The following is a 13000-nucleotide window of genomic DNA, read 5'->3' as shown; positions in this document are numbered from 1 at the left end:
ACAAGGTCCACTTTTACAAATGAAAATCTAGGCAGGATTTGAATAGCTTCACAAAAACTCCACTTCTGAGCTGAGTATACATAGTCCTCGACTTACAACAATTCATTTAGTGACCGTTGGCAGTTACACAATGGCACTGAAAAAAGTGACGACCATTTTTTACACTTAAAACCACTGCAGCATCCCCATGGTCACGCCATCAAAATTTGGACACCAGTCACTTGGCTCATATCTACATCACGTTGTAGTATCCTGGGGTCATTTGATCACCTTCTGCGGCCTTATGACAAGTAAAGCAATGGGGAAGCCAGATTCATTAACAACTATGTTACTAACTTAATAACTGAAGTGATTCACTTAACAACTGGAGCAAGAAAGTGTCTATGTAGTGTCTCCATCATCCAGGTCATGGCTGTCCCAAAGACAACTGGACTTCCCCTTGAAAACATTTCACTTCTCATTGAAGAAGCTTCCTCGGTTCTGAAGAATGCCAATTCTTCAGTCAGAACAGAAGAAGCTTCTTGATGAGAAGTGAAACATTTCAAGAGGGGAATCGCAAAAATATTGGAAAAGAATCTGGAAGTGGGCACAAGAAATTACGGGGGAACAAATAAAGTATAAACCCGAAACCTTCTTACTAGGAATAATTAAAGGGAACTACACAAAAAAAAAATTAAATATCTACTAACACATATATTAACTATAGCTAGAATTGCCTTTGCCCAATGCTGGAAGCAAAATAATACACCGCCAGACGAATTAGTGATAAAAAAAACCTTGGATTGCGCAGAGATGGACAAATTAACTCTAAAATTAAAGGACAAAGAAGAATCGGAATACTACGAAATTTGGAATAAGTGGTATGAATGGTTGGATAATAAGAAAAACAATTAAGCCGAAAACAATATACATAAATAAACATAGAACTGTATATAAAAGTAGGTAAATATGTAAAATATCATAAAAATGTATAGATAAGATGACATGACGACTGTAATATATGGTAAAGAGAGGAAAACATACATAGATTTGACGATGTAACATTGTACAAACTGTTGATATAAAGAGTGTAATATGTGATAAAAAGACAAAAACAATAAAAAATTATTCAAGAGGGGGAAAAAACCAAGAAAGTCCAGTTGCCTTTTGAAAAGCATCATTGTGGCAAGAAAAATGGCAAAAGGGATCAAAACTTGCTTAACAACTGTCTTGTTTAGCAAGGAAAATTTTGGGCTCAATTGTGGTCATAAGTCGAGGACTACCTGTAATTTGGAACTATGGACCAAGGTTTGAGCATTGTGTTTTTGTAGTTTATTCCTCTTATCATCTCTCCTTTGTCCGTTTGAGATTAAGGTTACATCCATAACATCTCCATTTAGATCCTAATTAGAAGAGACACATTGAGTCAATAACCTAAGCAGGATCAGTCCTAACTGGTTGATGGATAGGAAACCTCTAGAAAATCCCATATATATGAGCTATATTAGGTGTATAATCTGTAAAAGTTTAATTTGAAAGGGACTTCTGCCCAGCCTCAGTTCTTCTGCTGTAAAATGAAGTTAATCCCTCATGCATTTTAAGGACGGTGGTTTTAGGCTTTCTCATTCTTTCCTTACCATAACCAGTGTCTTTGCCATACATTTACCACTCATCTCCTAGTTTAATTACATCAAAACTATTCTGTTTCCCCCCAAAATAAGACCTCCCTGGATAATAAGCCCAAATGGGCTTTTGAGCACATGCGCTAAAATAAGCCCTCCCTGAAAATATTGCAACACAGCAGCATCCACAAATAATAAGACCTCCCCAAAAATAAGGCCAAGCGCTTATTTCGGAGGGTCAAAAGAAAACAAGACCCTGTCTTATTTTCGGGGAAACACGGTAATTGTAGATATATATATATGTATATATATATTTTAAAAATCCATTCTTACCTTGAAGAAACGTGTGAAATTTGAGTTTGAATAAATCTAGAGCAGACTTCCCCAACCTTTCTGGTTTGGTGGACAGGAGCGGGGTGGGGAAGATGGGATGGATTGGTGGGAGGGGCAGGGCTGTGCATGCGGTCACCCATTGCTCGCACAAGTGGGGCCCTGAGCCCCCCCCCGACGCTTGCACAAGTAGGGCTGTGTGCACATGGATGCATGCACAGGAGCCGGCCACTCACCTGGTCTGGTTGTGAATAGGGCTATAGCCCAGTAGTGGGATATACAAGTTGGGGACCCCTGACCTAGAGAAAGCGGTATAGGATGTGCTGCATGATATTTAATTAATTGTAGCTCATTTCTCTGCCAATAAACCAATGTTCTTTCACAGGCATCCGATGAGCGAAACTATCACATTTTCTACCAGCTGTGTGCCTCTGCTAGTCTTCCAGAATTGAAGGACCTCTCACTATGTAAGTAGGCTATTTTGCACGTAGTGTTTAGCCTCCACAATAAACCTGCAGAATAATTCCTGAAACGCCAGATAATAAATGTGTGGAGCTTGGCATTTCCAAGAAAAAGAACTGTGCCTACAGAAAGAGTGAAGTTGTACAACCGTGGGCAGAATTGGTTTTGGGAAACAAAATGAGCAGCTTATGGTTTGACGCACCACTTTGAGACCACACCAGGGGTGGTGTTGAAGTTCCAAGGTTTTTGGTGACTTCAGTTTCCATGCTCTAAGGGAGATGTCTGGGGAGTTGGTCTTCGTGGCATCCATTTGTTTTTGGCTTGTAATGGTGGCCCTAACACAGATAGTTGGGCAAAAATGAGCCCTAGTCTTTACTTCGGAACAGGTGATGTGATCTGAAGATGCAGGATATTGAGATCTGCCATAATCAGAGCACTTCCTTGTGAAATTGCACATGGGTGCCCTAGACCAGCGATGGCGAACCTTTATTGGCTTGCGTGCCATAATTGGGGGGAGCACAGGGGGGTTGTGCGTGGGCATGCCACACCCATAATGTAATGTGTGAACCCCCCCCCCCAGTGTGCATGCACGCACTACAGGCACGACCCCCCCCCCATTTTTTGCATCCCTTTATTGCCCTCCCCAGGCTCCAGAGGCTTTATAGGAGCCTGGAGAGGGTGAAAAAAACCTCCCCTGCCTACCCTAGAGGCCCTTCGGAGGCTTCAGGGACCTTCAGGAGGCTTCCACCAAGGTCCTCTGTTCCGGCAAGAACAGAGGTTTAATCTCATTGGTCGAAGGGTCTGACAGCTCCCTATAAAAGGGCTGCTGTCAGACTCAACCTTCTCTGGATTGTTCTTACTTGTTGTGTATTAATAAAGAGCTGTTGTTGCCTTTAGTCTTGTGTGCCTTTTCCATCAACCCATCTAACACACGCACACCCACTCCCATACCCACAGCTTGGCCAGCTTCTTCTGTGGCGCTGAAGGCACCGAGCAAAGATGGCTCTAGGGCTGACAAATGGAAGTTTAAAAAGATGCTGTCAGGTTTCTGAAAGATGCCCTAATTAATTCATGAGACTCGAGCCAAGTTTCAAAAGAAATCCAGTCATTTATTAGGAACACCATTTCGGCAAAACCCCATGGCAGTCAGATCTGACCTCACTTAAGTTATGGCTGAACTTTGCCTCTGTTTCTCCCCTCCCCTCGGTCTGTGTCATAAATCACATTCTCCAACAAGGTGCACGCCTCACAAGCCTGCTGTAGTAATCTGAGATCCGACTCTAGCCGAAGGTATGCGTGCAATGCGCTTCCCCCCCCCACTTTCCTCACCATGGCAACTCGATAACAGACACGCAAATGCTTTATGAGTTGACAGCTGCCTCAAATGAAGGGATGGCCTGCCAGAAATGGATCAACTGAGCCCTAGAAGGAGCTGAAGTTTGAACTTACGTGGTGCATCATTTTTCTGGGCTTATTGTGTCCACAGATTGTTTCCTTGAGGGTTCAGGGTTCAGGCAAGTCCTTTCGGGAAATATGAGCTAAGTGCAAGCATTTCTCCCCCTTAACTTAATTTTGCTGTTGTTTGTATCCTAGTGGATGCCAAAGATTTTTTCTACACATCTTTGGGAGGGGACACCTCCCTTGAAGGAGTCGACGATGCAGAAGATTTTGAGAAAACAAAGCAAGCTTTCACCCTGCTTGGTAAGGGCTTCATCCCAAATTGGGCTGCTTCCTAGGAGAACGTGCGGCTGGTTCAGCTATCCTTTGCAAACATTTAGGGTAACTCTTCAGGAACTTTTCACAATATTGCAAAGTTTCGATAGAAGAGAATATTTGTAGCTCAGGGTGGAACTGTGGGATCCTTGGCGTTGTTTGAGCTTGGTGGCTTTCTTGCAGTCATCTCATCACCATACTGGGTAACATCATCAGTCCACCAAGCTCAAGAGAGCATAAAGGAAAAGAACATCAGTGTAAAGTGTTTCAAATGTAGCTACTTTAGGATGTGTGGACTTCAACTCCCAGAATTCCCCAGCTAGCATCTATCTAAAAGTTGCCAACTTGGTAAAGCATTGGTGTAAAGCTGGAGTCATTTGAGCCGAGGTGGTGCAGTGGTCAGAGTGCAGCACTGCAGGCTACTCCTGCTGACTGCTGGCTGGAGTTCGGCAGTTCAAATCTCACCAGGCTCAAGGTTGACTCAGCCTTCCATCCTTCCGAGGTCAATAAAATGAGGACCCAGATTGTTGGGGGCAATAGGCTGACTCTGTAAACCGCTTAGAGAGGGCTCTAAAGCACCGTGAAGCGGTATATAAGTCTAAGTGGTATTTGCATAAACTGTCCAGTGGTTTTTGCAAAGATTTTTATAGGTTACCATTTTAATTAAACAAATGGTTTACTTGGTAAGCTGCACATATTTCATGCTATTTTCAATATAAACATGGGTAGAATCTCTAAGGAGCAGGCACGAGGTTAGAAAGTAAATTTTAGGTAATGCTGCTTGTAGGATAGATTTTCTTAATACTGTTTGTGTGGTGCTTAAAAAAGTATGTGAGTTGGGTATGCAGATGCCTCTGGTTGTGAAGACATTCTCTTAGTCTTTTACTAGGGTGTAATTTCTGTTGCTTAGTCACATTGTAGTTTCTTGTGCTGCCAGTCACTATACAGGGGCTAAAATGGAAACAGAAGAACTTAAAGCAGTGATGGTGACTTTTTTGGAGTTGGCCTATCAAATATCAAAATGACTATCTTGACTCTGCTGGTGTGTCTCGCACACAGACCCCAAGCAAAAGATAAACAATTCTTTGCATTTTCATTTATCTTTAAAACGAAACAAAACACAGCCCCAATCGTGTGGCGACGCTGTCATTACCATCCATAATTACAAAAACGACATACGAGTAACATTCATTTTTGGAGGCTGTGGAGGCTGCACAGGTGTCCAGCCCTCTTGTGTGACTTCCAGAGTCTGTGTAAGAGCATACCCAATTCTTGCACAACCTCTGCAGCCTCCAAAAATCGTGCAAGGAAAGGGTACGCTTTCGGCAATATAGGTAGTTTTCAACTTACAACCACAAAATGGAGCCCAAAATTTATGTGGCTAAACAAGACCGTTGTTAAGTGAGTTGCACCTAGGATCTTTTTGTGTGTGTGACATAGTTAAGCAAATGCACTGCAGTTGAATCATGCGCTCGTTTAAACAAATGCGGCTTCTCCCATTGACTTTGCTTGTGGAAAGTCAGCTGGGAAGAGTGCAAATGGTGATCACATGACCCGAGACACTGCAACTGTCATAAATACCATATTTTTTGGAGCATAAGATGCACCAAGATTTTGAAGAGGCAAATTTAAAAAAAAGTTTTTGCACTCTGCAGACCTCCCAAAAACGGCCCGTTTTTTGTGAAAACGGCACCATTGTTTGTCAAAAAAAAAGGGCATGCATAGCCTTTAGGAGGCTTATAGAGTGCTCCTGGGGGCTGGGGGGGCAAAAGACAGCCTATTTTTCGCTCATTGTTGCCCTCCCCAGCCCCCAAGAGCACTCTGGAAGCCTCCTAAAGGTTATGCACGGCCATTTTTGCAGAGTGGGAGGGGTTTCAGGAGGCCAAAAATGCTGTATTCAGTGTATAAGACGCACCCAGATTTTCAGCCTCTTTTGTGAGGGAAAAAGCAGCGTCTTATACTCCGAAAAATACGGTACATGCCAGTTGCCAAGCACTCAAGTTTTGATCATGTGGCCATGAGGATGCTACAACGGTCATGTGAAAACCAGTCCTAAGTCACTTTTTCGGTGCTGTTATAACTTTGAACAGTTACTAAACGAATATGTCTTTGCCCCCCCCCCCCCCATCTTCCCTCAGTCTTTATGCCTCCCGGGTTCGGGTCGATGCTGGAGCTCAGCACCCTGGACAGCACCCCAGAGTTTGGGGGAGCTGGTAGAGTTCTTTAAAGGAGATTCAGGTTAATGTCAGGGTTCCAAGTAAGACCCCCAACAAAAAAAGACTCTGAGGATTGAGTTACCTCATAGATCCATTTTATTAGAGATATCATATTGACACATTTGGGAAAACCTGAATCTGAACGTTTCCAGGTTTTTCCCACCCAAAAGAAAGTCCAAACCCCTGCCCAACACCCACATATCCATCCCGTGGTCCAATCAGACATCATCCCACACTGGAGATGCCACCCAGTCACCTCATCGCAGCTGCGGGGCAAGACGTCCTTGACTCTATGAGAAAGAATGTTATTTTGACTATATATCACCACACTCTATATCTGTGATGGCGAACCTATGGCACGTGTGCCGACTGTCCGCTGCGGCGTGCATGCGCGTGCCGGTCAGCTGATGTTTCACCCTTCCGGAGGGCCTGGGGAAGCCATTTTTGCCCTCCCCAAGCTTCAGTAAAGCCTCTGGAGGCTGGGGAGGGTGAAAACGTCCTCCCCTGCCCCGGAGGCCCTCCGGAAGCTGGAAATGGATCGTTTCCAAACTTCCGGTTGGCCGGTTGGGGCCATTTTTTGCCCTCCCCAGCCTCCGGAGCCCTTACTGAAGCCTGGCGAGGGGGATTAGTTATAACGGCATTGAAAAAGTGACTTATGACTGGTTTTCACATGACCGTTGTAGCATTCTCATGGTCACATGATCAAAACCTGAGTGCTTGGCAACTGGCATGTATTTATGACAGTTGCAGTGTCTCCGGTCACATGATCATCATTTGCAATCTTCCCAGCTGACTCCCCACAAGCAAAGTCAATGGGAGAAGCCGCGTTTGTTTAACGACCGCATGATTCACTTAACAATTGCAGTGCATTTGCCAGAAGTTTGGAAACGATCCATTTCTGGCTTCTGGAGGGCCTTCGGGGGGGGGGTTGGGGGAGGCCGTTTTCGCCCTCCCCAGGCTTCAGGAAATCCTCTGGAGTCTGAGGAGGGGTCACACGTGCATATGCAGGGGGGGTTGTGTGCGCATGTGCAGGGGGGCGGGGTGATTGAGTGGGTACATCCGCGTGCATGTGCAATTTTTGGCACACCGTAAGAAAAACGTTCGCCATCACTGCTCTATATATTCCCCCGTCCCATTTTCCCACAGTAGAAAATGTGGCAGGCCTGAAGTCCCAAATATAAAAGATGGTACGAATAGTTGTAAGTTGAGGACTACCTATAGTTGTTGGTGAATGCTGGCCTGTCGCCCAAAATGTAGAGGTTCACTATCACCAATTTAAAAGAAGACGTCCCATCCCCCTAAAAATGGGGGGTTTGTGGTGCAGGGGTGGGCAATTGACGATGGTCCAGGTTTTGCTGAAAATCCATCTTCCAGCATCCCTTGTCGTATGTCATGGTTGTTGGGATTGCTGGCAAATTCAGGCACTTGAAAATTGGATATCAATCATGTTTTTCAGGAGTAAAGGAGTCCTATCAGATGACCATTTTTAAAATACTCGCTGCCGTCCTACACCTTGGAAATGTGGATTTTCGTTCTGAACGAGATGGAGAATCCTGCAGTATAACGGTACGGGTTGTTTTTTTTTTGTTTTTTTTTGTGGGCACATACGGTGCTCGGTACATCAAAGTGGAACCATCTTTAGATCGGCTTTTTTCTTAATCTTTTGATTAATGCAACGCACATCAAAAAGAAGCAGGGCTTTGATTGTGTAAGACAACTAGAACCTCCTAAATTGCAAGGGCTTCTTTCAAGAGGGCAGTGCAATTTTTGTGACACCGCACATCTAATGTTATGCAAAGTCTTGACGTAATTATATCCCGTGTCAAGGGAGTTCCCTTGAGACCTTTAAGGCCTGGGATACTTCTTTATTTCTCATTATGCAGACAGAGCATGGAAGGAAGGAATCAATGGCCAGAGTTTTATAAGCTTCAATAAATCCTGCAGAGCAAAATGCTCATCCTTTCACTCAAACCACCCCTATTCTAACCAGATAAAATGTAATGTTGTTAGTTGTGAAGCCATGTCTGACCCATTGCAACCCCATGGACAACGTTCCTCCAGGCCTTCCTGTCCTCTACCATCCTCTGGAGTCCATTTAAGCTCCCGCCGACTGCTTCGGTGACTCCATCCAGCCACCTCATTCTCTGTCATCCCCTTCTCCTCTTGCCCTCAATCTTTCCCAGCATGAGGCTCTTCTCCAGTGAGTCCTTCCTTCTCAAACCAAAGTCTTTGAGTTTCATCTTCAGGAACTGGCCTTCTAAAGAGCAGTCAGGGTTGATCTCCTCTAGGACTGACCGGTTGGATTGCCTTGCAGTCGAAGGGACTCGCAGGAGTCTTCTCCAGCACCAGAGTTCAAGGGACTCAATTCTTTGACGCTCAGCCTTTCTTTCTTTTTTTTTTTCCAGAAAATTTTATTGGTTTTTTAAAACATTTATAAGGAAAAAGGTAGGTGGAATGGTGTACAAATTTTGGCAGTTGCAAGTATGGCAGACGCCCCCTCCCTCCAAACTCATAAAATACATCTGTGTATAAAACATTAATACAAAGTCGTGTAAAATCAGCATATTAGTTCTAAAAATTTTTCCAATCAGTTTATACAATTATAATATATAGTCTAGATATAATTTCATTATTACTTTCGGTCTGTTTATAACAGTGTGGTTTTCTTATTCATTTTTGTGATCTGAGCTTTCTTGATGTTGCCCCATCACCCCCCGCTGGCAGAGCTCCGGCCCCTCCCGTGTCCTGTATGACCGTTGTAGAGTCTTCTGTTTTTTCTAGGTGCGCTTTATTTTTTTCCATAAAGGGCTCTCAGCCTTTCTTATGGTTCAACCCAGTGGTGAAATCTAATTTTTCCCTCCACCGGTTCTGTGGGTGTGGTTTTGGGGGTCATGTGACTGGGTGGGCATGGCCAACTTTTTTTCACTTTTTAAAGCATTTTTCCCTACCGGTTTGGATGAATAGGCAGGGAAAAAATGCTTTAAAAAATGAAAAAAAAGAGTTTCTGACATGAGCCACATGATGGTCGGAAGCTTCCCCCCCCCCCCCACTTTTTAAAGCATTGTTAAAGCAAAAATGCTTTAGAAAGCGGGGGGAAAGCTTCCGATGATCGCACGGCTCACAGCTGAGGCGCGATCCTCTGAAGCTTTTTTTAAATTACTGGTTCGCCGAACCAAGGACATTCGTCCCTACTGGTTTGGCCGAACTGGGCCGAACTGGGAGGATTTCACCCCTAGTCCAACCTTCACAGCCATACATTGCAACTTGGAAAACCATAGCCTTGACTATATGCAGTAAAATGTGATACAATTGCTAATTAATCTTAGTCCTCAATTTATCAATATGGTTGAGACCCCAAATTTCCATTGCTGAGCAAGACAGTCGTTAAATGAGTCTTGCCCCATTTTTTGAACATTCTTACTACGGTTGTTAAGTAAACCACTACAGTTGTTAAGTTAGTGACACGGTTGTTCAGTGAATTTGGCTTCCCTATTGACTTTGCTTGTCAGAAGGTCGCAAAAGGGGATCACTGGACCCCAGGACACTGAGACCGTCATAAATGTGAGTCAGTTGCCAAACATCCAAATTTTGTTTAACCTGACCATGGATATTCCGGAAAATCGCCATAGGCGTGAAAACCAGTGATAAGTCACTTTTTCAGTGTCGTTTTGAACAGTCAGTAAATGAATAGTTGTTAGATGAGCACTATCTATATGTGTTTCCATGATCATTCGCTGGAGTGTTTTCTTTTTTCCTAATTCAAATATTTTCGGTTTATTGCAGTCATAGAATAGAGACCAGAACAAATAAAAACACCACGTGAATGTCCAATTAAAAATTCTAGAATATAATAATAAATAACAGCTAAAATCTGTGTTAAAATCCAGTCTGTCAATTACACATGGCCTAACGATACTAAAATAATCCATATGTTGTTTGGCCCCAATCCATAAACTTTGAACTTTGCATTTTAGTATTAAATTGACTACGGTCCTCACAGTTTATGGATTGTTATTTTAGTATAGGCCCGTGATGGTGAACCTATGGCACAAGGTGGCACACAGAGCCATTTGTTAAGGCACACAAGGCATTGCCCCGTCAGTTGACTTCGGCCTCCCTGAAGCCTCCGGAGGGCAAAAAACAACCCAATGCGCAAACTGGAAGTTCAGGAACGGACTTCTGATTTGTGCATTGTTTTTTCACCTCCGGAGGGCGAAAAACAGCCCTATGGGCAAACCGGAAATCTGTCCCCGAACTATTTTTCGCCCTCCGGAGGGCCTCCGGGAAGGCGGGGGAAGCCATTTTCGCCCTCCCTAGGCTTCTAGAAAGCCTCTGGAGCCTGGGGAGGGTGAAAAATGGGTCTATCATGTGCCAAAAGTGGGGGGGAGGGCGGGGTCACCCTCTATGCATGCACATAGAATTATGGGTGTGGGCACGCCTGCGCACGACCCCCCCTGCATTTCCCCTGCTTTTGGCACATGATGGGAAAAAGGTTAGCCATCACTGATATAGGCCAGACTGGATTTTAACATCGATTTTAACTGTTATTTATTATTTTATTCTAGATTTTTTATTGGGCATTCACTGAGTGTTTTTATTTGTTCTGGTTGTATGACTGTAATGAACCGAATTCAAATGTTATAACATGGCTTGCAAGGTTGCTGCACTTCCTTAAGAAATAACGCTGTGGCCTGTTCTTAATTCTTAGCCTTGGACATGCTGAGCCGATAAGGAAATCTTATTTTCAGGTATTGCTGTCCTTAATGATGATGATGATGATGATGATGCTTAATTGAAAGGCATCCATGATTCTGGACAGCTGATCTACCTGCTAACTCATTTAATCAGCAAAGCACAGCAAAATATGAGGTGCAGAGAAAAAGTTTTCTACCGTCTACATTCCCCGCCCAATACAGCCTCCTGGGGCTCCTTCCCTTCATTTGAGAGTTGCCAGCACAACAATTACGTGCTAGTGAAGACTTCTTACAGTTGTAATTCCGACACAATTTGAGTGCAGTAAATGGGGATTGTCGGGAGTTCAAATTACAAAACAGGATTCCCCTGAGTACAGAATGTTCGTCAGCTTTTTCAATCATGTGCACAGTTGTGCCATTTTTAACCTTCCCCATCGCCCCCCCTCTGTGTTTGTTAATAGTTTACAAAATAATCTAAATCCCATCAACTTTCTTGCATTGGCTCCTGAAAATCTCATGAGGAATACAGAGATCTTAGGAGATTCAGCAGACTTGCGAAATAGCGGTTCCTTTTATTTATTTTTTAAACTAGTAATTGGAGACCCAATTTGATGTAGCAGTTAAGACCTCGGGTCACTGGGGCACTGAGTTTTAATCTGGCCTCGGGCACAAGGACAATCACTCACCCTCAACCCCAGAAAAGCCTGTCTGTGATGCTTGATCAGATATACAGGTACTTCTCGACTTACAACAGTTCGATTAGTTACCGTTCAAAGTTACAACGGCACTGGAAAATGTGACATGATCCTTTTTCATAGTTACGGCTTTCGCAGCATCCCCATGGTCATGTGATCAAAATTCAGACCCTGGACACCTGGTTCGTATTTATGACCTTTGCCATGTCCCGGGGTCATGTGATCCCCTTTTGCGACCTTCTGACAAGCAAAATTGATGAAGAAGGCAGGTCCGCTTAACAACCGTGCAACTAACTTGACACCTGCAGTGATTGGCTTAACAATTGCGGCAAAAAGAGTCGTAAAATGGGGCAAAACTCACTTAGCAAATATCTCGCTTAACAACATAAACTTTTGGGCTTCAATTGTGGTCCTACGTTTTTGTGGTCATAGGTTTCCTGCCTAAGCAGGGGGTTGGACTAGAAGACCTCCAAAGTGCCTTCTTTCTATCCTATCCTATCCTATCCTATTATGTTGAGGAATACCTGTAAACAGAATAATGGATTGGGAGAGACCGTGTCTTCATTTTGACTAAGTGAAGGGAAAGAGCTTTTGGTTTTTATACTGTTAAAACAATCAAGGTCAGAATCCAGTTCTCCTCGACACTATTGTAATTATCCAGGAACCTCCCACTGATCCTTGCACAGCAGCTTCATAATGCTAACTTTGATGTAAAGTCGCAGGGGAATGTAAACTGGACTACCAAATGTCCAGATTCTGGAAAAAATATATATCTAACCCAGTGGTGGGTTTCTGCCGGTTCGCACCGGCTCGGGAGAACCGGATGGTGAAAGGAGGTTCTGGTGAGAGGAGGTTCGACCCAGAAGTGACTTCTGGAACGCCTGCCCCAGCCCTGTCGCTTGCTCGCTCCCCCCCCCCCAGCCCGTCTGCACTATCCTAGCCCAATTCGGTGTCAAGTCCAATGTGTGATAGCTTTCTACTGGATTCCCCTCTGTCCTGCCTTCTCCAATCTCCCTAATTTTGGCCCTCAATCCTCCAGTTGTCTATTTTGGGGAGGTTTTCCCCTCTCTTCCCCCCCCCTTTCATAGGAGTCCCCAAAAATGTTGCCACATGGCTTGGGGTGGTGGTGGTCATGTGACTGAGTGTGCATGAGTGATGTCAAGTTGGCCATACCCGCCCGGTCACATGACTGCCAAGCCACGCCCACAAAATAGGCCACACCCACAGAATAGGTTCTAAAAAAATTTGAAACCCACCACTGATCTAATCCGACATAAAAATGAGTGGGT

General features: G+C 44.1%; 1 protein-coding gene across 4 annotated transcripts in view; it reads left to right on the top strand.

Annotated features, from left to right (window-relative positions):
* The window catches only part of MYO5B (myosin VB), a 330461-nt gene that overhangs the window by 153796 nt on the left and 163665 nt on the right, over nt 1–13000 (top strand). For all 4 annotated transcript variants that reach the window (XM_081942523.1, XM_081942520.1, XM_081942522.1 and 1 more), the window contains exons 7-9: nt 2317–2398; nt 3987–4094; nt 7779–7888. In XM_081942523.1, coding sequence (XP_081798649.1) covers nt 2317–2398; nt 3987–4094; nt 7779–7888 — 300 coding nt within the window. The remainder of the gene's footprint in view (nt 1–2316; nt 2399–3986; nt 4095–7778; nt 7889–13000) is intronic.

The sequence above is a fragment of the Natrix helvetica genome, assembly GCF_964273705.1.
Source record: "Natrix helvetica genome assembly, chromosome: 2".
In the NCBI taxonomy this organism is placed as follows: Eukaryota; Metazoa; Chordata; class Lepidosauria; order Squamata; family Natricidae; genus Natrix; species Natrix helvetica.
Note: the sequence above shows the minus strand (reverse complement) of the source record. Positions and strands in the feature narration are given on the sequence as shown.